This window comes from Phoenix dactylifera, chromosome 16 (assembly GCF_009389715.1).
Source record: "Phoenix dactylifera cultivar Barhee BC4 chromosome 16, palm_55x_up_171113_PBpolish2nd_filt_p, whole genome shotgun sequence".
Taxonomy (NCBI): domain Eukaryota; kingdom Viridiplantae; phylum Streptophyta; class Magnoliopsida; order Arecales; family Arecaceae; genus Phoenix; species Phoenix dactylifera.
Window position 1 is genome coordinate 4,117,282 of NC_052407.1, and position 23,276 is coordinate 4,140,557.

General features: G+C 38.7%; 3 protein-coding genes across 4 annotated transcripts; 1 reads left to right on the plus strand and 2 right to left on the minus strand.

Annotated features, from left to right (window-relative positions):
- The first annotated feature begins 1,487 nt into the window (after positions 1-1,487).
- On the plus strand, positions 1,488-4,228 carry LOC103696599 (chitinase 2-like). The gene has a single exon (XM_008778277.4). The coding sequence runs from the start codon at positions 1,888-1,890 to the stop codon at positions 2,803-2,805; it is 918 nt and encodes a 305-aa protein (XP_008776499.2). The 5' UTR covers positions 1,488-1,887; the 3' UTR covers positions 2,806-4,228.
- On the minus strand, positions 4,098-16,451 carry LOC103696600 (guanylate-binding protein 4-like). 2 transcript variants are annotated; one of them, XM_008778278.4, is made up of 17 exons: positions 15,965-16,451; positions 14,497-14,599; positions 12,690-12,759; positions 12,541-12,579; positions 12,290-12,407; positions 12,137-12,194; positions 11,940-12,004; positions 11,828-11,834; positions 11,683-11,743; positions 9,170-9,229; positions 9,050-9,069; positions 8,908-8,973; positions 6,642-6,809; positions 6,204-6,461; positions 5,635-5,847; positions 4,722-4,993; positions 4,098-4,567 (listed from the first exon to the last, which is right to left on the minus strand). In XM_008778278.4, the coding sequence occupies exons 1-17, from the start codon at positions 16,054-16,056 to the stop codon at positions 4,423-4,425; spliced, it is 1,815 nt and encodes a 604-aa protein (XP_008776500.1). In that variant the 5' UTR covers positions 16,057-16,451; the 3' UTR covers positions 4,098-4,422. The 2 variants fall into 2 exon arrangements, with proteins under 2 accessions (XP_008776500.1, XP_008776501.1); XM_008778279.4 differs by having other exon boundaries at positions 16,014-16,448.
- A 2,829-nt stretch (positions 16,452-19,280) lies between these two features.
- LOC103696603 (pentatricopeptide repeat-containing protein At2g42920, chloroplastic) lies at positions 19,281-21,082 on the minus strand. The gene has a single exon (XM_008778283.4). It carries the CDS (start codon positions 21,049-21,051, stop codon positions 19,411-19,413), a length of 1,641 nt encoding a protein of 546 aa, XP_008776505.3. The 5' UTR covers positions 21,052-21,082; the 3' UTR covers positions 19,281-19,410.
- Positions 21,083-23,276: the final 2,194 nt, after the last annotated feature.

Here is a 23,276-nt window from a genome sequence, read left to right on the forward strand (position 1 = left end):
ACTTTATCTATTTGAAGTGTAAAATTGGGCTAGGTACATCTAGATCCTACGTATACTTAACCTGAATTAAACTAAAACCATTCTTAAACTTTAGACCTAATATGAGTTCTAAACTAAGACGCAATCTATTTGGATTAGTATGAACCTGAAAACACACGGGTCCCCTCGTAATTCTTAATGGCTTTGTGTCCTAGCAACCGTCCCTGGTTCATTAAGAACTGAGACTTTTGTGGATTCAGGGACAAGCCGCGCAACAGACGCCTAAGCACTCCTTAAGCTATTCTAAGTGCTCCGCCTCCTTTCTGAAGATGTTCTAATCATCCAAGTCAATCCTTATAAGGCCTTAGAGTAAGTCATCTTCTCAAAGATAATGATTACTCAAAGGGTGCATTACACAATAAAAACATCATTCTGACCGGATAGGACCAAAATGGTTCTGAGTAGACCTAGCAAAAATTAATAAAAAAAATTTGGATCCAACTTCTTAAAGTTAGATATTTGAATCCATCTAAATTTGGACGTAACCCAACCAAGTCCATGAATTAGATCCTAGTCAAACTAGATCCAGACTTAACCTCACCCACATATCCCTATTTTCTTCCCTTTACACCTAGAGGTATCACCTCCATATTACTGAGAGTCATACAACTGTTCTTACTGTTCTTGGTCTTATTGTTGGTTGAACAATTTTCAAATTATTCCCAGTAAATGACAACAAGGATAGTTCAAATATTGTTCACGGATGTTCTGATGAACTCGCAGGATATTCATAATCAATTCAAGAAAACTTTAAACTAATTCAACATTTCTAAAACATAAAAATTAACAATGTCGTACGCTCTTGCTAGTGGCCAAGGTTCTTTTCAAAAAAAAAACAAGAAAAGAAAAAAAAAAACAATCTTATCTATTTCATGCTTGTTCTCGCATGAACGAATAATATACAGAGACTTCAATAATTTTATCTCTATAAGAATTATTGGTAAATGCCAAACGTATGGCTACGAGAAGACGCGCCTTATTTCCGGATATGCAACGCTGCCCAAGGCCAGTGGGACTCGAGATAGGCAAGCAACCCCATAAAACGCGTTGCCTGATTACATGCCTGCCATATAATAATCCAAAGATTAAGCACATCTCTTCTGCTGCAATTTCGAAATTGGAGTTCATACTTGAAAGAACGTAACCAATACAATACCCACATTGCTACAATCCAAAAGTTTCAGCAGTGCCGTCCAACTTCATTTGCCGCTGCTCCTCCTCCAAAGTTATCCTACAGTTGCAGACCATTCAATGGCCGAAGAATGGCTGGTCATGAATCAGTCTAACAGCTTTCTCTATCACAGCCTAGAAAATCACTTAAAAAGACTAAACAAAAGATATTCTTTAGCCTTGTATAAGTATCCAAAATCTATCCGGTGCATAGCCGATTTGAGACTAAATATATGCTCATCTAGTTTAGGCCCTGATATGCTTGTCAGGCTAATAGTTCAGATCCATTCAAATCTAATCATAAACACCATGATAAGTCGTGATTGGTCCTAATAGATCTATGTTGTAGTATCTTCTAGTCCATATAGGTCATGAGCAGGATCTGTCATAACCTAAGATGTCACCTAAAAAGACAAGTCAAAAAATATTATTTGAATTTTTTGGTTATGTATGAATACTCAAAATCTACTCAGTGTATAATCGATGTGGTACTAAATACACATCTGTATAGATCTTCACATTCCTCTTCCAGACATCTAACTTGGCGTGCTCCATACTCATCCATTCCCTAATCCAATTGTCTTAAGCTCTCACCACATACCTCCACTCAAGTCTATAAATAGAACCATTCTGAAGTCCATTCCTCACCGGACAAAGGAGCACCATCACTTACTTCAAATGGCTTCCTCAAACCTCCTCTCTTCTCTCCTCCTCCTCCTCCTCCTCCAAGTCCTCCTCACCCTTCTCGCACCAGCATCAGCTGCTGGCTCCAATCTCTTCAGAGAATACATCGGGGCCGAGTTCAAAGGCGTCCGGTTCTCCGATGTCCCCATTAACCCCGGTGTTGAATTCCATTTCATCCTCTCCTTCGCAATAGACTACACCACCGATTCCCCAGCTCCTACTAACGGGCGGTTCAACATCTTCTGGGACTCGGACAACCTCTCCCCCTCGCAGGTAGCTGCCATTAAGCAGAGCCATGGCAACGTTAAGGTTGCACTCAGCCTCGGCGGAGATAGCGTCGGCGGTGGCTCGGCATATTTCCAACCATCTTCCATAGATTCTTGGGTCAGCAATGCTGTCAGTTCGCTGACGGGAATCATCAGAGAGTACAATTTGGATGGTATTGATATCGACTATGAGCACTTCCATGCCGATCCCGATACTTTCGCAGAGTGTATCGGGCAGTTATTGACGAGGCTAAAGAACAACGGTGTCATCTCATTTGCTTCCATAGCTCCTTTTGATGACGATGAAGTCCAGAGCCATTACTTGGCCTTGTGGAGGAAGTATGGGCATGTCATAGACTATGTCAACTTCCAATTCTATGCCTACGATGCAAGCACGACGGTATCTCAGTTTCTGAGCTACTTCGCAAAACAGAGCTCCAACTATAATGGAGGGAAAGTATTGGCAAGTTTTTCCACGGATGGAAGTGGAGGGTTATCGCCGGAAAACGGGTTCTTCCGTGCATGCAGCAGCCTCAGGACGCAGGGAAAGCTTCATGGCATCTTTATTTGGTCTGCGGATGACTCCAAGAGCAACGGTTTCCGCTACGAGAAGCAATCGCAAAACTTGTTGGCAAGCGCTCGTTAATCTCAGTTGAAGTATGAAGTTTCAGCTATCGTACATGAAGTGTTGTAGTTCGTGTTCTTGTAAAAGATGTTGGCCTGGAAAATGGTAATTTATACGTGTTGTGAGTGAAGAAAACCTGTAATTTGTCTACTAAAAGATGTTGACGTGAAAACTAATAGAATTAAATAAATTAGATATTTCCAATCTTAGCTCTTTGAGAAAGTATAAATTAGTATTGTGAACAAGAGCGCTTTTTCGAATTCAAGATCTACCACAGATTTCTCCCTTGTTTTGAAGGTTACCTATAGGTCGGTGTTCATGTTTTCTGTAAGCCTTGTGATTAATTAAATCTTTTGAGAAGGGGCATCTTTGATAACAATCTGTAATTCCTTAGCACTCATTTATAAAATAGTAAATGAATATAAGAGCCCTTACGCATATGACTCGCTTGTTGCAACTAACCACAGAAACAAAAGTGGGGAATAGAATTGAACAGCTTTTCTTCGCTATCCTTTTCAAATTTATCCAAGATCAAACATAATTATAATCTTTCTTTTTAGTGGACATGCAATAATAAGTTTTTCTCCCAAAGCAATAAGATTATACCAGGGATAGCCCTTCCCATATATTGATAACCATCCGAATCTCATCCTGGTGAAGATTTAATTTACAAGTCTTTGGTACAACCTTTTACCAACTTAGCAAGTTGGCACCTCCATGACCAGAACCTTATTATTCTTATTTTTATGGTGTAAGAAGCTTGGTTAGACAAGTGAAGGCTGCTTATCCTGAATTGGTGCAAGGAATGGTTCAAGTGGAAGTCCTTGGATAGTGATATGCTAGGCTTCAAACATTTACCTTGAAAGATTTTGATATTAAAACATGATAGAATCACGAGTGGTGTAGAGCACATAACCTTCACAAGAGAAAAGGTCGCTGATCAGCTGGTTGGCAATCATGATTAGCTTCAGCATCAATCTACCTAAAGGAACCGTAAGAGCTCGCTATAAAATTCTGATGGATAATTGTGCTAGGTTCTTCGACAGCATCGAGAGCATAGGCTGCATAACAAAATAAGCTATGATGGGTTTCAAACTCAGTAGAGCATCTCACACAGCTAGCACAAAGAGCAAGTATGAGAAGCCATAGCTAATAAATGTTTTTTGCCTTCTAAATCTTTTTAATACATTTCCAGTTTGAGCCTCATATTTTGACAATCAGCTGTTGACTGGCTGCCAACCACCAACATCTATGGTTTTTGAGAGGGATAAACAAAAGGGTGCCCATCTAAGTTCCAAAGAACTTGCAGCAAATCTGAAAAACTGGATAGATAGATGGAGAACCTAAAAAACAACGTCCGCTATAATATTGATAAATATTGACAGTTCCAGGAAAATGAACTGCAACAAAGAATATGAAGCAACATGTCAGGAAAAAAAAAAAACAGAACAAATGCTTACAGCTATTTGTCCAATGCTTTGATAATTTCATCTCTCTAGATGAATGCCCAGAAAAAATCTGAACCCATCGGCAGGGCACCATAAAAAGAAGGCCCATCCAATGAGATGAATGACAGTCATATAGCAGATCTCGTGGGCAAGGAAACTGAACGATGCAGACTTCCTTCAGACTTTGTCTTCAGTCCGATCTTGGGCGATCGGAGCCACCTTTATGAGGTTTATTATACAGCGGTAACAGGGAACGAGCACCATGTTTCCTCCTCTCGCAACACCGCCAGTATAGAAGCAGAATCATTAGCAAAACTCCAATAGGAATTGCCCATCTGTCCGAGTCAAAACCACACAAGAGAATGTTGACAAGTAAATGCAGTTAATTAACTCATATGAAGTTTATCTCAGTGAAAAAATAAGCATTACGATGCACATTCTGTGTAAAATAAATTAGGGGAAAAAAAGTTAAAGGGGAAGAATTCCTACCTATCTAGATCAAGAAAAGGGCTATAAACTATAGTTTCCCAAGTAGCAACAATAAAATGCCAAGCAGGATTGTAGTACAGCGACTCTGCCGACCAGAACATTCTTGTATATGTCTCCAAGAAAATAAACATCATCCATGCACCAATCTCTAGCAAAATGAACTTGATGATGAACCGGCCCACTACAACCATAACAAGGGAGAAAGCCACTAACCAATTGAAAAGTCTGTTGTTGTAATCCTTGATAAAAAGAGAACGTGACTTCCCAAGCATCTGAAAGCATGCATAATTTCACAATTAGGTGTAACTCATGCAACGGATATTCAAAGACTCTCAAATCATCAAAGACATGCAGAAGCAGTTGGATGCAGCTCAGGCATGGATTACAGGAAACAACAATTTTGTCTCAAACATTCTCATCTTATCATTGAGATTGACATCTTAAAATTACATCTCAACCCATTCTTATAAAAAATCATAAGCCAGAAGGCACGCACATGCACGCACACACACCTAAAAATGAATAAAAGACTCTTCTAATGTTTTTGAATATCTCACATTCATGTAGTCTATGCAATATTTTAAGGCTAGGAAGACAAAACCAAATGAATTTTTTGTTTGAGGGGAAAAAGTGCAGGATATCTAGTTAACTTTACAAACTCTTATTATAGTTTAAATTTTCATTTTCCATCAAATATCTGACAGATAAGTTCTTCTACATGCTTCCCAAACCTAGAGAACAGGTTCCCTCTTTTTTTGATAGAAAGAACAGTTTCCAATTAGTTGTCTTACATCACCTCAATGTATACCCATTAGCACAACCCATCCTTTCGTTCTGCTTGTTTAATAGCTGTTTATAGTGAAAATGGCAAGATATCATGTGAATATAGGAACAGGGTAGAGGGAACTCTAACCTTCATCATTCTCTTCTCATAAGCTTCCTTTGAAGGCCCAACACAGTCTTCTTCAAAACTTTGATTGCAACGAAGAAAACCAGAATTAAATTTTGCCATAGAAGGAAGTCTCAAGACTTGAAGCTGATCCATTAGATCCTCGCACTTTGTGTACAAGGCCTCACACAATTTTGATGACTGATATTCATTTGCCAGAAGGATATTTCTATAAACCTGCATGTGAGAATACCAAGCACAAACTTTACTGAATACAGTAACAAATATAAATAGATGCAAGCCTACAGTTCAAATAAAAGCAGAAATAAAAACGCTGATACCCAAAATCAGATGGTTCCATACAAATTCACAAATTAGGATGCTTAGAAATTCAGAGTAATTTATAATTGCAAATTTTCAAATTCTAGACATGACAAGTTTTTCGGAAATTCAAGTATGAAGCTTCCCAAAGATGTAGAAGACAAGTGACTTTTATGTGCTCTTCTAGGCTTATACCAAAAATAAACTAGTGATCTGTTTCATATATAAATCTGCTAAACTACACTATGCTTGACATAAAGCACCATGTGCACCTTCTCCATCTCTTCGTCAAGTTTTAGGACAGATTGTTCAGCATGATGATGACCAAAATGCTGTTCGTCAAAGAGTTTTCTTGCTTCCTTTTTTGATTCATCATGAGCCTGCTGTAATTTGTCCACTGGTACTGGGAGACCCAACCTGTCCATCCGTTGATGGTACAGCTTCAAGCAACGTTCAAGAATCGCCTTATTAAAAACCTCAACAAGAGAACCTGTTGATGGAATTTCTCCTTGGTTCAAGGCTTCAAGAATCTGAAACAACAACATAAGCAATTATAGAATAGCATAGAAGACAATAAATAATTTTGAGCTATCGTGCTTTTAGTTAGAGCTTATAATTTGCTGATATCAAAGTTTGCTATGATACATATTTAATCAGTTGTTGTATAAGCAGGAAATTTAGTAATAAGCACAAGTTTCAAGAAAAAACACCTGTTTTAGAAAGGATACGAACTCCTTCCCATTCAGATGTTTACCCTGCACAATCTTTGGACGTGCAATGGACGCAACAAGTCGTTTCAACTGCTCCCTCTTCTTTACATACATTGGATCAAGTTCACTGTCCTTCAATTCACAAAGCTTCGTTCTTTGAAGATGAGGCTGCCACAAATTTCAAGCACTTAGTTACAAGAATATTGAGACATGACACTGGTGCCATGGAGTATCAGGACAGAATATCAATTGATACCAACTTATGTAACAAACAGATGCATTTCCAGTTATACACTGACTTGCGACCATGTTTTAGGGGTTTGAATCCACAGCTTAGTTACCAGAGTTGACAAAGGGTTTTATCATTCATCTACTTGCTTTCTTTTTTTCTCTTTTATTATTTCTCTCCCTTTTTTTCTTGGTTTATTGGGTTGGGTAATTCTCCGATTAACAACATCCATGGTCAGAGTGAGCTTTTCTTTCAAATCCCTTTTTTAAATCTCTATTTAAAAATTTCTTAATCCCCCTCCTCTTTTTTGGATCTGACACAGACTTGAACTCCTCTCCTTATCCTAGGTGTCCGATACTTGTGCATGCCTGGAGTTTTGAGACATTGTAAGTCAGTCCTCTTACATGTCCTAAGAATAGATAGCGCAATTACAATCTACATGCCAAGATAGTATCTAAAAAAGGAGAAAAGGCATGAAATCTGTTGTTCCATTTCAGATTACTAGGTTTAGGCATGTCGCTTACAAACAAGAGCTCCCTGAGTTGGCCACCTCGAAGCCAGACTCCAGGAGTAAAGTATTGTTGGGCCCATCTATTCATCAAAAGTTGAATAGGGGTCCTAGAATCCTAGGTTTCTAAAGAAGGGTTTTGCTATGGTACTCTTTTATTATCTTCTAATATTTTGAAAAAACATATCTCAACCTTCAGTGGGTGAGGGGTAGGAAATCAATTGGCAACCGGTTGCCTTTCTAATTTATTTTTCTAAAAAAAGTGAATACCTGTACAGCAGAGTCTGCACGACTTAGCGTCTCTCTCCCTCTCCCTCTCAACTCTCCTCCACCTCATCAACCACCTCCCTCTTCTTTGATGGTGGCAACATTCTTCCAATGAAGTTCCTCAAACCTTTCCCATCTCTCCATCACTCCCTCACTTCCCCACTACCTGGCCTGCCTTCACCCATTCCTCTACCTGATACAGCTTTTCCCTCCATCGGCAGCAATCCCCGCTCCACTGCCATCTTCCCCTCACCCTCCCACAACTTTGCCTGCTGTCCAAGGCCCTTATAAGCATGCAGACCACCTCCTGCACCAGCCACCACCAGCAAAGGCAATGTGGGGCAGGGAGAGGTGGTGAAGATTTGAGGGATGGTGCTGCAGAAACAGGACAAAGGAGCTGCAAGCCATGGCCACAAACTTAGAGGACCACAGGATGGGGAAGGAGAGGAATTCGTCTCACCCTATTAACTCACACCGAGGCATGATTTCTCCGGTATATATAAGAGAAAGCATACCCTTTGACATGGTTCTTTTGGCAAGCCAAATGTTTTTCCCTCCAAATTCCAGAAATTTCTGTACTTGCCACTCCATGCTAACCATGAAATGGCTACCACCTGTCATTTTACAGACTATCTTGGCTGGTCATCTTGGAATGGATGGTTGAAAATATTATACAGATTTTTCTTGGATGCCATAGCAAAAGCCCCTCAAAAGTGTTAACAGCTCGTTTATACATTAAAATCAAGTAAGGCATATGCAAAAACCTTCGTTATATGTGGGGAATTTAGATACTAGAAATCATTCAAACAATGTGATATTGGTTGGAGGCTAATGTGGACTAAATGTAGCAACAATCTTATATTAGATTGAAAATTTGAAAAAGATTCTTATCACTGTGTTAGCATGACTCAACAATCAACATGCTATGCACATCAAAAAAAGCAAGATATATCAGCATGCAAAATGTATAACAGTAACCAGAATATCAAAAGAAGCTGGTTATGACTTATGAGGGAAGTTCAAAAAGATTCCCTCAAAAAGAACAAGGATTTACAGCAAAATAAAAAAAATTATGCATGTAATCTTTTAAGCATAGTATAAGGACAATGCTTATGAGATTTGAACCATTTCAAACAATAAAGACCTGCATCATACTGGAAAACTAGGAAAAGGTTTTTCTGAAAACTTAGGAATCTTAAAATGCATAACTAGGGACATGGAAGAGCATTAGAAAACCATTAAGAGAAATAAGATAAGCATACCTGTGGTAAGCTAAAGGCTGTACTATTATCACCCATAATTGCCAGGGACTCTCGAATTTGATTTATCTAATTTAGCCAAAAAAAAAATAAGCGTTCTAAATATTGTTCAGTCAACAACATGACAGTTTGGGTAGTAGGATACCTGGTTGATGTTTTTGTCTCCTGAAATTGCAAATAAAATGTAAAATCAATAAGTAATATGACTTCATAATTTATCCATAAAAATAAAAGGACCATGAAGCAGGAGTTAGTTGGATCTAACCATTATCATTAGGGACCCGCCGAAGAGCTTCATTCACCATTTCTTGAACCGACTTCCCTTCTGTATCATCAAAGACAATTTGCTGAGTTGCACAGATTTAGCAATACAGGCTATCATGCCATTGCAATGAATTAAAATTAAGAAAAGTGATAGAGCAAGTAATGCAGTAAGAAACAGAGGGGTGTAAAAACATCTCAAAATTAAACCAGAAAGAAATCTAGTTAATAGGAGGCTTGATTCTCTGAAAATTACAGAGAGTAACCATACTTCAGTCGTGTACTTGCCGTTGGATGCGTTCAAAATGATGTTTAAATGTCAAGCTTTCAGACATATTCAAACAAATGTAATGAGTGCAATAAGCTTTTGAAAGCACATCATCTTGCTCATCAGTAATTCTGAGAAACAAGATAAATAGATTTTATCCACGGGTTGGTTAAGGTCATGGAGCTCGCTCACCATTATACAATATAATTATGTCCATGCTATACAGCTAGCATGGACAACTATGCACTTACACTGACCACCACTAATGCAGAGTGATCGCTGTTTGGCCCACATTAGTTGTTTCTGTACCAAATAAAGGAGACCAGACAATGCATAGAAAGTTTATTTTGATTTTCTGCGCCAAATAAAGGAGACCGGACAATGCATGGACTGTTTATTTTGCGCGTCAGCCTAAAGTCCCCTCCTCACACTTCTCTGACTCCTCTTCATTTCTTTCCTTTCGTTAGTCTATTATTCATCCTCCATCTCTATCTATATGGCTTTATTATCTTAATGCTTTTTTTCATCCCTTCTTTACATTTCAAAGGTTTTTATCAAACTAGCAGTTCTTAAATTCAACATATTCTTGGTCCTTTAAAGGATCATATATCCAATATCTTTTTCTCATTTTGGAGATCTTTAATCTCTAAATTGCATGAAGCTGGTTCACTTCCTTTTGATCACATAAGTGGTGCCAATGATTTCATGAGTACATGGAGCAACATATATATGCTCGTTAAATCATGTGCTTCTACACCACTCATGAGCATTGATGCTAACCTTCTGTTGTTTTCATGATGGCATATTAACAAAGAATAAACCAGCCACTCTGTTTCCCAATGTGAAGAGATGAGTATCGCGATCATTTTTTCCTCTGGCTCCTATAATCTCTCTGTTATATTTTTTAATGGGTAAAAATCATGGTAAGGCAATTGAAATGTGTACAATGTCCTCTATTAAGAATGATTATTGGAATCAAGTTTTTCTTTTTGACAACTAATGAGACAAAAAAATATCTCAAGAAGGACCGGTGGAACTATCTCTTTTGGGAGATTTATAAGTTTTTTTAAGATAAAAATAAAGAAAAATATCTACATCTTATGCTCTTGAAAAAAAAAATATATAGAATTTGACAAATGGTGTCATAAATAAGTTCCATGTTGTATCTATGAGAAGTTTGAAAGATACAAGGGATAGCATGCCCAAAAAGTGTTTTAACAATTCTTCAATATTTTATACTGTTTAACATAAGTGACCAAGCACAACATTGATCATATAAGTTTGCAGATTATGCAAACTTCTACCTGTCAAATATAACACCTAGATGGCACACGAAATAGATATGCCTTTAAATTATTGTTTTTAATTTTTCCCACCATAGCAGATATTCTGAAGACCTAGCAAATGTTTAAGATTTTAATTGCTTTTGAGCTGAAACGAACAAATATAAGCTAAAAAAGAGATAGTTGCAGAGGTTATCTGCAGCAAGTTATGTGAGAAATGGATGGCTTAAAGGCACTCTAATAACACTAAAATTGTAACCAAGAGAAATTTATGTAGGTGGAAAGTGCCTTTTGAGTACTGTAATAGGGAAAAGTATGGAATAAGGGAGAAAAAGTCACCAACTCATAGAGTGTAAGTTGAATTTTACTAGAACTTGAATAATCAAAATTTTCTGATAATTTGTATCATATTAAGTTGCTTTCTTGCTTAGATTCATTTAGATAATAAAACCTCCAAGGATGATGCCAGAATTTGTTATGAATCACCAAATTCAAGTCAACATTTGATACAAGGATGGAAAAAATTCCTTCCCAATTCAGGACACTCAGAAAGCAACTTCGAGAAAATGACATTTTTATCTTCTCTTTTTATTTCTTTTTTCTCTTCTTTTCTTTCTTTTTTCTTTAAGGTAGGGTATGACAGTTGGTGTAGGTTGCCCCAAGGTCTTTCATAAAAAGTATGGCAACTAACATCATATTGAAGCAAGAAGAGACGAACAAACAATGAAGATTGGCTATCTTACAACTAAGCATTAGCTACTGCCTACTAGTGAGTCCCGGGGAAAAAAAAAATCTTGAATCGATTTATCAATTACAATGTGCAATCCATCCCTCGTAGTGATCTAAATTAGATTAAACTCTAAAAGTCATATAAGTCAATGACCATCTCAAAGAAATGCAACCCAAATTTAAACGAAGAAACTAAATAGAAAGAATCACTCCATAGAAAGGAAACCATCATCTTACGCAGGAAATCTCGCTGGATAAGCCATAAGAGTTTAGCAGGCTCAAATGCAACATCCTGTCCCTATACAAACAACCAATTGTTTCAAATATATAACCATTCATACATAATATCTACTCAACGCACTATATGAGGTTGGTGGATTACCTTAACTCTATCACCATTGGAAGACAGAAAAAAGTCAGGAAACTTGTTAGAACAAAACAATGAAACAAAAACTTGCAACTAAAGTCTTCTGAAAAAGAACTCACAAACAGACCTTCCATAGAATTCTTCTGCAATTTCAACAGCAAATGACAGACGAGATATATCAGCCTCACGAATCTACAACATAAATCAACAAAAAGAGGAGCCTGAGAACTAAGTACAACTAACTTTCAACCTAACATTGAAATTCTGGAACTTGCACAATGCTAATAATCGGCCGATAAGATTTTGGCCAGATGGAGAACAAACCGTCTCAGGCAGGTTGTAGATAAGAACAGAACTCATTACTGTTGCCAGAGCAAAGATCCTTCAATGAACAGAACACAAATTGGATTAACCGCATGCTCCTCAGAAAAATCACAAAACCAGTATCAATGAAGATTTCTAATATCAGAGTGTCACCTATCATCATATACATTTGATTTCCCAACACTTTCAAATCCTTCAGTATCAAGGTACAGCACTGACACCTTTGTTCCATCAATAACTAATTCCACCGGGCTACCCCAAACCCATATTCCTGCATCACAAATATATTTGCTTACTGTAGAAAATAATTTAAGCATGTTACAGAACTACAAACATCGGACAAATATAATGGTACAAGAAATAGCTTCAAATATGGCAAATAAAAATTATAAATATCAATTAACCTTTTGTCTTGGTATCACGCATATGTCCAACACCAAAACCTGCATAATAATATTTATTAGCAGGCTAAGAGAAGAATGATTAAATATTCTTCCTAGTCCATTTTTATCTTAAATATCATAAAGCGAGAGCACAAAAACAGCGATTGCACCTTCATCACATTGCAGCGAGAGAAGTTGATTGAGAAGAAAAGATTTTCCTGACCGATATGGACCAATAACCTGGGATGGCAATTACAACAAGTGAATGTTAAAATATGTAATATAATATAAGCTACTGAAACGTTCATAAAGAAGCAAAAAAAAATAATACCAAATTTAAATGCAAAGATCAGTAACTCATCAAGACAGTGTTACAAAAGAACCAAAATTTCAACAGCAAATTTCATCTAATAGCTTTAGAGTAAAATCATTAATAATCCATGACAAAAAACTACATCTGGTTAAAAACAGCAAATGGCTTCTGAAATTATGGCACATCCAGTAGTTGGAATTACCTGTTTTCCTGTAAGAAGAACTGCCAAACATAACAAGAGTATTAAAGGAAACAACTTGCTGAAACAAAGACTTCAAGGATAATTACTAAAGACTTGCCGCACCTTCTTAAGATGGATAACCCGACTGGTGACTATCTTGGTGACAAGGAATTGTAGGTGTTTACATCCAGAAACCGTAACAATTATGCTATATCAGTTCAGTTGGATCAGCCTCCCAAATCCATCTTCAAAAAATTGTTCATATAAAATGGTCATATCCTCTCGTAATGTTGGATGATGTGGTAAAAATGTCATATTTGCAAGAGAAGGTGTCATGGTAAAAGTTTCCTGAGCTCAAAGTCTATTGAGCCTCCCCACCCCAGTGATCCCCAAATTATTAGGACTTAAACAGGTTCAACTAGAACGTGGTTTGACTGGGTTATTTCTGAAACCTGGTTCACTATTTTATGCTGGAAGAGAATATGCTATATAATTATTAGAGCAGATATTGGAGTATGGGCCTCGGTGCCTAAATGGAAAACATAAAAATTATCAAATTACTCTAGCCCTTGTGACAGTCCTAACTGTGGCTGGGAATTAAGAAAGATATATTGGCTGTTTTTTAATTTACTTATCAAATTTCAAATCAACATACAGCAGCTGTTGCAACTTTCCTAAGCTTCCTTTAAAAACAAGATAAGTCATCATTAATAGGTAGAAGAATCCACATGCCCTACTCTCTAATACAATAATTTTTTAAAAGGCAGACTGTCTTTCGACATTGCGTTCTCGCTGGCCACTGAATAGAGTATCTCAGAAGCATATCAACTGATGTTGGCAATAGTCATGCATGCGGAAGCCAAAATGGTTAACAGGAAAACTCAAACTAGGTAAAAAGTAATCACTGGAATGTAGGGCAGTAGGGGACATGTTCAGTTGATACTCTGAGGAATCTAACCTCCCAATAAGAATGCATGAAAAGAGGAACCTGATGGCATGGATCACACTTAAGAGATGATTCAGAAAGAAAATTTTCCTTGCAAATTTATTGCTATCAATTCAATAACCAATATGCAATCCCAAGCATGAAGAATTTTGGCTCTTGAACTTTTCTTTATTCTCTGATCAGCAGTGGAAAATATTGGAATAAGACCATAAATGAAACCATTATTGTAATTTACAAGCCCTATAATTGGCTTTTACAATGTCAAGAAATCTGCCAAAAGTAATAAAGTTGCAATAAATATCATTTAGAATGGATGATAGGTTTTCCCATCTTTAAAGGGGGAAAGGTTACAAGAAATGATAAACAGATGATGTCATCAGAAAAGTGCAATAAGTGTTTAGTCGTTTATTTAAAATTGTTCAAATGTTCTCATATGCTTAATTACTGTAAACGATGTGCTGTTAAAAACCAATGCCTAACAGCAAGCCTGTTCTAAGATAAAATTATAAGAGATCTCCAGATAAAGTTACAACTTACAGCGACAGCTGCTATAGGGGTTGTAATTCTTTCAATTGCCTCCAAACCCTCTCTTGCAAGATTCAGTTTAGTATGACCAGGATCTGGCTCCACAATTGGAAATCTATAAAAGCTCATAGTCAATACACATGGCCCACAAAAGTAGTTCTACTTCAGCATTTAACCAGAACAGTTATTGACATCAAAGTTCAGCTGCAATAGTTATCAGCAATGTGGTAGCAAAATGTAATAACTTTGTTCTTTATAAATGAATTGACATAAGCTATGCTACAGAAAAAATCAATGATGTAGTTCAGCGATATGCAGGTCCATGCGCACAGAAGCACTGTGCAGGAGTGTTTTCGAAATATGCAAGTCACAAGAAGAGTGTCATATTCTCTTAAAAGCACAAGCATATCAAGAGAAGTGTCTTAGATATGCTAGGTATCAAAGAACTTGGTAAATCGATCCTAGGTTACTGATGGGCACAATTGTGCGAAAAGTTATACCATCTGAGCAATTAAACTCATCCGAAAAAGAATTGATCCATATTGAAGACTTAGTTGATGTGGGGAGTGTTGTTTGGCCAAGTGATGGTGGCTTGGTCTTTCAACATTGAAGGACAAATTGGTTGGTCCAATAGGTGATTCAACATTGATGGCACAATGGAAAATCATGGCAGGTCTCATTTGCAGAGATAGCACCATGCATGGAAAGAAACAAACATTTGTCACCAAGTATATTTTTAGACGTGCAGTGCATATTACTTTCAATTAATTACAGCTTGTCTTGAGGAGGAAGATATATTCAAGTCACGTTTCACAGAGTGACAAATTTTAACATTGGATGGTTTTACATTCCTTTTGGACTTTATGAGTTTCAAAAGCGAAGTCAATATGCAGCCCAGACATGCGACTACTTCCAAATTCTTATAAACTGCCAAGTAAGACCTTTCTAAGATCCATGGCTGCATAGTATCTTCATATAACAAATCACTCGAACCAATGCAACAAAAATCAAAAGCAAGTAACACTTCGCATTCAAAATGTTATGGACTTTACTTCTATAATCCTTCAAGTAATGAGTAAAATATTCTACTTCCATCAAATTCAACAAAGCAGTGAATTCTCTAATTATTTTTCATTTTGACTAATTTCCTAATGAATAAAGAAACAAAAGGACAACACTTAAGAAAAGACAAAATTCCAATTTTTTGGGCAAATATCAATTCACCATCAGACAGGACGAAGATAACAGATTAACCACTCCAGAATTTAGTTCAAAAAGACAGAAAAGAGGTTACAAGATTTTCTTTTTTTAAAAAAAAAATGAATTAAGCAAAGCAAATTCATTATCTGACAGAAAAAACCGATCTTTCCAGCCAAAGATATCGCAAGAAAAGCAAACCGTGACATCAAACGAGAAGAACTAATAAAATAATGAACTCCAATGCAAATTTCAAGAAAATTTTCAAGAAAATTCCGCTTACGCCCGTCGGAAATCCGCCGGTTCAGAAGATCCAGATGTCAAGAACGAACCAAAGCTCAACCAGATCGACAAAACCCAGATCGAGATTCGCATCTCCGCCCCTCCTCTCCCGATCTCAGAAGTGATGCAACAACGCCTCAATGCTCCGAGCTAAGGCGTGGTTAAACGGACTGCGGAGAGCCCAAGAAAGCGGCTTTCTTGGAGAGGCATGGGCAAAGAGATCTCCTAGCGAAGAAATCGAACCGGAGAGCAAGCTACGAATCCACTAACCCTAGTTCTCGTGAGAGGGAGAAGGGATCTTTGGGTGGGGTTTCCTCGAAGAAGAGGTGAGGCGTGGACTGTCACCGCGCGCGCGAGAGAGAGGGGGGGTGAGTCGGGGAACCTGAGAGAATTAGAGAGAAGGGCTTCGGGATTTGAACGGTCCTGTATAACCAAAAGACTATTCCATGTTCCCGGCCCCAAAAAATAGGACCTTACCGTGTTAGAAATTTGCAGCGTATTGGAGTTAAACGCAGGGAAAGATTGGGGTGTTTAGGCCCCAAGATTCGGGAATTTTGTGATGAACGGTTTGAAAAGAAATCTGACTAAAGATTATCTACGTATGGCTCTATGCCGATATGTGTACCAACGGGGAAAAAAGAAGGAAGGATACAGTTTTATCGTAGTTCTCAAATATCATAAGAATTAAAATTAATTTTTATTTTTGATATTAATATTTAAAAATAATGACTATTTGAAGTATGACTGTGGTAACCGAGATGGTGCCCCGTTGACGAGCAATGGTGGAGGTCATGCTGCCGGTGACAGATAATTGAAAAATGATAATAAGCCGTGGTGGAGATTAATATGGACGGTGATGGTGGAGATAGCAACATAGATGATGATGATAGTTATGAATTATTTTTAATTTTAGAAGCAAAAAAGTACAAGTTATTTATTAAAAAAATTATTTATAATAATAATAATAATAGTAATAACTATATTTTTCATTTTTAGTTGATGCATTTCTCTTGTTTTTCTTGGATAGAGAAAGATCTAAATCAAAATGATTGCATCTCAGAGAAATGCATATCAAAAAATAAAAATAAAAAATGAGGGATGTTTAGATATCTAATTGGTTAGATATTCACTTTTGATATGAATGTTTCATATAAAATCATTGCTGCCTTTAGTTGGTGCTAACAAAAATTGTAGAACAAGTTAATCTTGTCACTCTGTTTGCTTCTTGGTGAGGAGTCCTGCATTCAAACACTTTCACTCACCTCAAAATTCTACTATTTCGAATGGTTGAAATATATTTTTAAAAGTTCAATTAAATTGCTGCAGTATAATTTACTTGCTAGAAGAGTTATATATGTGTTTTTATTTTTGTTTAAATATTTTTTAATAACCAACCAATTTGGAGAACTAGAATCAAAGGAGTCTAGTTCATGTTTGATGAGGACATGATTCAATTCCAAGTTATTGGTACCAATTCTTGATGACTTCACCTATTATGCTAGTTGACGCCTTCCATATATTTCATACTTTTATTTAGATAAATATATTAGGATGCTTTGTTGTTAGGGCAATCTCAATAAATTTCTTTTTCTTATCATTCACCATCGTCATTACATCTTAGAGAAAAAGGGGAATAAGAGAAAAAGAGAAGGATATTTCACCTTTGACATATTATGAAGGAAGGTCAGCTGATGTACCTAACAGTAATTTTATTATTGTTTGAAATAAATGAGGTAATGTGCAACATTGTTGGGTCGGATCGAAAACTTTATACGCATACATACATACACACGCGCATATATATAAGGCTAATCCCTCCTCAACAGCAATATATAAGGCTATTTTTAAATATTTTGGAAACTAATTGAGCTAATAGAAAAAATATCATTGTTTTTATTTTATTTGATGAAAATTTTAATAGTGCTGAAATAGAATATAAGGGTGGCAGAAGAGATCAAAATCTCTAGTTGATTAAAAACTCATTTAATTGATAAGAAAATGAGGCATTTTGATATAGCTTAAGAAAGATTCGAAGGGGAAGAGGTTGGTGCCCAATTGCCCATCCTCGAACTCTTGCCAAGTTTTCAAGTGGAAAAACCCTGTGATGCAATGAAAATACTTATTCATGTATAAAGAATAGCCGCAACGACCCACTTCATGTAGAAAAAATCTATAGCCCGCACCGCATGCATCAGCATAGCCGTGCATGCCACCAATCAATGAGGCGCATTCCTGTGGGCTAATCATCGAGATGAGCATACAATGAATGGAACCCACAATAATGCACCTTGGTGATTGGTGCCATACATGGCCGTGTGATATGCACAATGTAAGAAATAATTTCTCCTCTATATAGGCTTTTGACTGAAGCATCATTAATCAGCATTATTTTTATGATGTAAATTGAGTCGAGCCTGCCCATGGCCTGGTTTTTGGTCAAGGTGGCATTGCCTAACTATAACAGGCAGGGAGGGAGAGAGAGAGGGGTGGGGAAGGGCAATGAAAGATTTAGCAATCAAACTGACCATGCTGAAGGCTTGAGTGTTTTGGGCTAAACTCAGGCCCTGCTGCCCAATCTTACTATTTGTATCAAGCCATGATCTACTTATTATAACTTGCCCTCTCATAGCCTCGTCCCATGATGAACTGCTGTAGCTTCCTGGTTGCCATAATAACGCTGCAACTCTTCAAGGCAGAGCCTGACAACCCTGGTCCAGGCATAAATTTTCCTCAGACTACCTTTCTGTTGTTTTTTGTTTGTTTTTTTTTTTTTTTTTTTTGGTGAAAACGACGATTCATATAGCTCTAACGTGAGTACATCCTGCCAAGTCACAAGAAAATAAAAAGTACAGAGAGGACAGTAAATCTACTGTGGGCGTCCAAAGGATCTCTCCGGAGTGTCGCGCAACAAAGAAGGCGATCCAGTCTGCTACCCGGTTCGTCTCTCGGAACACATGTGCTGCCTGTAAGTCATCCAACTCCATAGCCAGCCTACGAGTCTCACGAACAAGAGGATGACCATCTCCGTACCTGTCTGCACCCTGGATCCAATCGATCACCACCGATGAGTCCTCCTCAAGGTACACCCGCTCGGCACGAAAAGTCCGCCTCGCGCAGGATATGCCCTCCCAAACTGCACGCAGCTCTGCCCCAACTGCAGTAAGTCCTATCGTGCGGCGTCCTCCGGCTGCAACCAGCCTGCCAAAGTGGTTTCTGATCATAAATCTTACACCTCTGGATATTCCATCCATCAACATGCTACCGTCAAGATTTATCTTGAGATGGCCAAGGGATGGGGGCATCCTTTCTGTTTTTCCGGTAACACCCTCAGACTAGTGGCCTTTCAGTGCACAACCACAACAATAAGAAGAAAAAGAATCAATGACTGCCTTGGTTTCCTGTCTCTGGGCAACTCATAAGCAATTCAAGCTTTGTTCTTTCATCCCCCTATCCAATGCTTCCTAGTTCCAGAGCCAGCCCATTCAACACTCCATAGATTTCTTTGGCCTGAGGATGCAACACTCCACCAGCCACAAACTCATGCGCCGCACCCTCCACCTCAATCATACTACACCCTGGTTCCTTCCTCACCCACTTCTCCTTCATCCTCGTCCTTGTGCTCGCGGCATCACTGAATTCCCCGGCGCCTGCAAAGGTGTTCGACAGAAGCACATACCCGCCGCTGTCCCTAGGATCCAACTCCATGATCCGTGCCCCAGCCCGCCCGCCAATCTCGGCGTTCCCATGTATCCTGCAAGCTGAAAGCAGTGATCCCCATAAAAGAGAATCAGGTCTCATGGGCATTCTTTGAATCAACTCTTCGGCCTCTTCGAGAAGCCCCGCTCGGCCAAGCACATCAACCATGCAGCCATAATGCTCTATTTCTGGTTCAATGTTGTAAGCATCGGTCATTAGCGAAAAATAGTGCATTGCTTCATCCACCATGCCTGCATGGCTACAAGCCGTTAGAATGCCAACAAAGGTAACGTTATCCGGTCTTAAGCCGGAGCATTGAAGCCTCGAGAATACCTGAATTGCTTCTTGGAAGCGCCCATGAACTCCTAGGCCCAAAATCATAGAGTTCCATGATGATAACCCTTTGATCGAGGCATTCTCGAACACTTTGAGAGCCTTATCTATGCTACCACATTTGCAGTACATATCTATTATAGCTGTGATTACGATTGAATTAAGTTCGATATTGTGCTTTTCAATGCAAGCATGGATCCATTCCCCTTGCTCCAAAGCTCCCAAACCAGCACATGCACCTAACAAGCTCACCAGAGTATTGGCGTTGGGCTTCACTCCCTCCTTCTGCATCTGATGAAAGAGATCCAATGCGTCCTTATTCCTGCCATTTCTGACGTATCCGCTGATCATAGCACTCCAAGTCACCACACTTCTGAAAGACATCTCATCAAACAAGTGTCTCGAGTCGTCGACGCGACTGTTCTTTGCTAGGCCCATGATCATGGAGTTCCAAGACGCTACGTCGTCGAAGCTCGAGCACTCATTGAACAACCTTGAAGCTTCGGTTATATGGCCACAATTCGCGTACATGGAGAGCATCGAGTTGCGTATATAAGGATCGGATGCATGCCCGAGCTTTACGACCATGCCATGGAGCTGAGCGCCATGATGGGCTAGGCCAAGGTGGGAGTAGGCGACAAAGAGGGAAGGATAAGTTGTCCTCTGAGGCTGTTCGGGTGAGTGCAGCATGTCGAAGAAGAGGGAGATGGCTAGGTGGGGAGTGGAGCTCCGGGAGAGGCCCCTGATGAGGGTGTTCCACATGAAGGCATTGGGTTGTGGGTGGTGGGAGAAGAGGAGCATGGCATAGTTGAGGTCACCATAGGGGGAGGTGGCACAGAAAGCTAGGACTCTGCTGATGGCTATTGTATCTTTGGCGAGGCCAGTTTTGATTATTTGTGAGTGGAGCTGGTGGAGGTCTCTCATGTTGGTGCATTTGGTCTCTAGCATGGAGAGAGGGGTGTGGTCAGTGATGAATTTGGAGATAGAGGCTGAGGAGGGTACTGCAAAGGCAGATGGATGCATCTCTCTCTTTGCTATTTGGTGGGTGGGTTGTGCCATGGTTTTGAGGTTACCAAGTGGATAGGGAGAAGGTGTGATGTGAGGCTGCTATGAGTTCGAGTGTTCTGTGGTGAGCATTTCTGCTGTCTAGCTTTTGCATCATAAGATGTTATCATCATATCTTCATTCAATTTTTTTCCCATAAAACAAAAAATAAATGGTGCATTGACTAAATCTGCCACTGTACACTGAAGGATTTAATAAAGACTCGCATAGAGGCAAGTCTGAAGACATGGATTGGGCATAGAAGGTGTTCAGGTAGGTCAATAATAAGATGTATGGCCATAGAAGACAGATGGTCTTCAGTGTAGCTCATGCAGAAATGGTGCATGTTTGGCTCAACGATCAGTGTCCCATTATAGATCAGCCTATATGGCTTTAACTGGCTGGAAAGGGAAGTGGCTAATCTCCAATTTATGTTAGCAATAGCAGAACTTCTGATGGAATGACAAGAGAGGATTCTAAGAGATTAGCAAGTAATCAAACATAAATTTCTTGGTAACAAATATATCTGGATCTCAAGATTGAGAAGTACAGGAATTTATTGACCAGTAGGTTAGCAGATGATGATTCAGAGAGGGCCATATATTTTGGGACTGTCAAGTATTGAAGGGGTGCAGTTGGAAGATTACAGAAAATGTACGTATCCTTGGAAGGGCCACATGAAGTTTCACGGCTGCACAAAATAAAAGCTATGTGATAGAATTTGAGAAGAAAGAATAGAAACAGAAACTATATTCTGTTCTCAGGATATGTTGAAACAGAGTTGTATGTAATAGCATTTCATTGAAAATGTTTTACAAATAAGATCTGGAATGAAGCTACAGCAACAGAGAAAACAGAAAGAATGGAGTGAATACATTATAGTTCAGAATTACATTTATTTATATAGTAATGGAATGTATTCTGGATTGTTCTATGATCCGGTTGATCCAGCTGGAGTTGATGTAGTCTGTCCAGCTGGGAATGAAGCTGAATCAGTTGATCCTCTAATTGATTCAGTTGAGTCAGTTTGCTTGAAGCTTCTAGAACTCAATACCCCCCTGCAAGCTGATGGGTGTGGAAATACCCGAAGCTTGGATCTGATAAGATGATGACGAGCAGTAGGTAGCGACTTTGTAAATATATCTGCCGGTTGATCAATAGTGGAGATATGCCTTAGGCAAACTTTATGAGATTGAACTTTTTCCCACACAAAATGGTAATCTACCTCAATATGTTTTGTTCTGCCATGAAAAACAGGATTAGTGGCAAGAGCTAATGCAAATACATTATCACAGTAAAGTAGTGTAGGTGATGTCCTAGCAATAGAAAAATCATTAAGTAATCTGCGAAGCCATTTTATTTCTGAGGTAGTGACAGCTAGAGCCCGATATTATGCTTCAGTGGATGACTTCACAATAGGCTGCTTCTTTGCATGCCAGGAGATGAGATTGGACCCAAGATAGATGCAATACCCCGTGGTAGAACGTCTGTCATCTGTATCACCAGCCCAATCTGAGTCGCAGTAAGCTGGTAGAGCAAAGGAGCCTGAGGTGAAGAATAGACCATGATCAAGAGAGCCTTGAACATATCGAAGTATCTGTTTTAACATGATAAAATGATGTTGCAGCGGTTGATGCATATATTGACAGATGTAATTTACTGCAAAGGTGATATTCGGTCTAGTAATTGTAAGATACTGTAAAGATCCTGCCAGGCTATGGTAGAATTGTGGATCGGGATATGGATCTGTCATATTGCTAGGAGCTTTTGATTTGAATGATAATGGAGAGGAAAGAGGACGACAGTGCTCCATACCCGCTTTTTGTAGCAAAGAGATGGCATATTTTTTCTGACTAAGATGTAAGCCGATTGCCGTAGAAGATACTTGAATTCCCAAAAAATAGGATAAAGATCCCAAGTCCTTCATTTTGAATCTTCCTTGAAGAGTGGAGATAAGGTTTGTGACAGATTGCAAGTTATTTCCGGTAATTAAAATGTCATCCACATACACTAGAAGATACGTCACTGTGTCATCCTGATTATGAATCAGTAGAGAGGAATCAGCACTGCTCGTGTGGAACCCCAATTTGAGAAGAAAATTTGTGAATGTCGCAAACCACTGTCTTGGAGCCTGTTTACAGTACAATAAAATTAGAGAAAGCCGACCCATTTTTGCCGACGCTAGGAGAAAGCGTCGGCAAAATTTTCTACCGGGTCAACTTTTGCCGACGCTTATTAAG

Coding starts and splice junctions, on each gene's coding strand:
- LOC103696599 (XM_008778277.4), top strand. CDS start 1,888: ATGGCTTCCTCAAACCTCCTCTCTTCTCTCCTCCTCCTCCTCCTCCTC.
- LOC103696603 (XM_008778283.4), bottom strand. CDS start 21,051: ATGGCACAACCCACCCACCAAATAGCAAAGAGAGAGATGCATCCATCT.
- LOC103696600 (XM_008778278.4), bottom strand. CDS start 16,056: ATGCGAATCTCGATCTGGGTTTTGTCGATCTGGTTGAGCTTTGGTTCG. Junction 12,760..14,496: donor CCCCTATAGCAGCTGTCGCT/GTAAGTTGTAAC, acceptor TTGCCATCCCAG/GTTATTGGTCCATATCGGTC. Junction 12,580..12,689: donor CTCGCTGCAATGTGATGAAG/GTGCAATCGCTG, acceptor ATTATTATGCAG/GTTTTGGTGTTGGACATATG.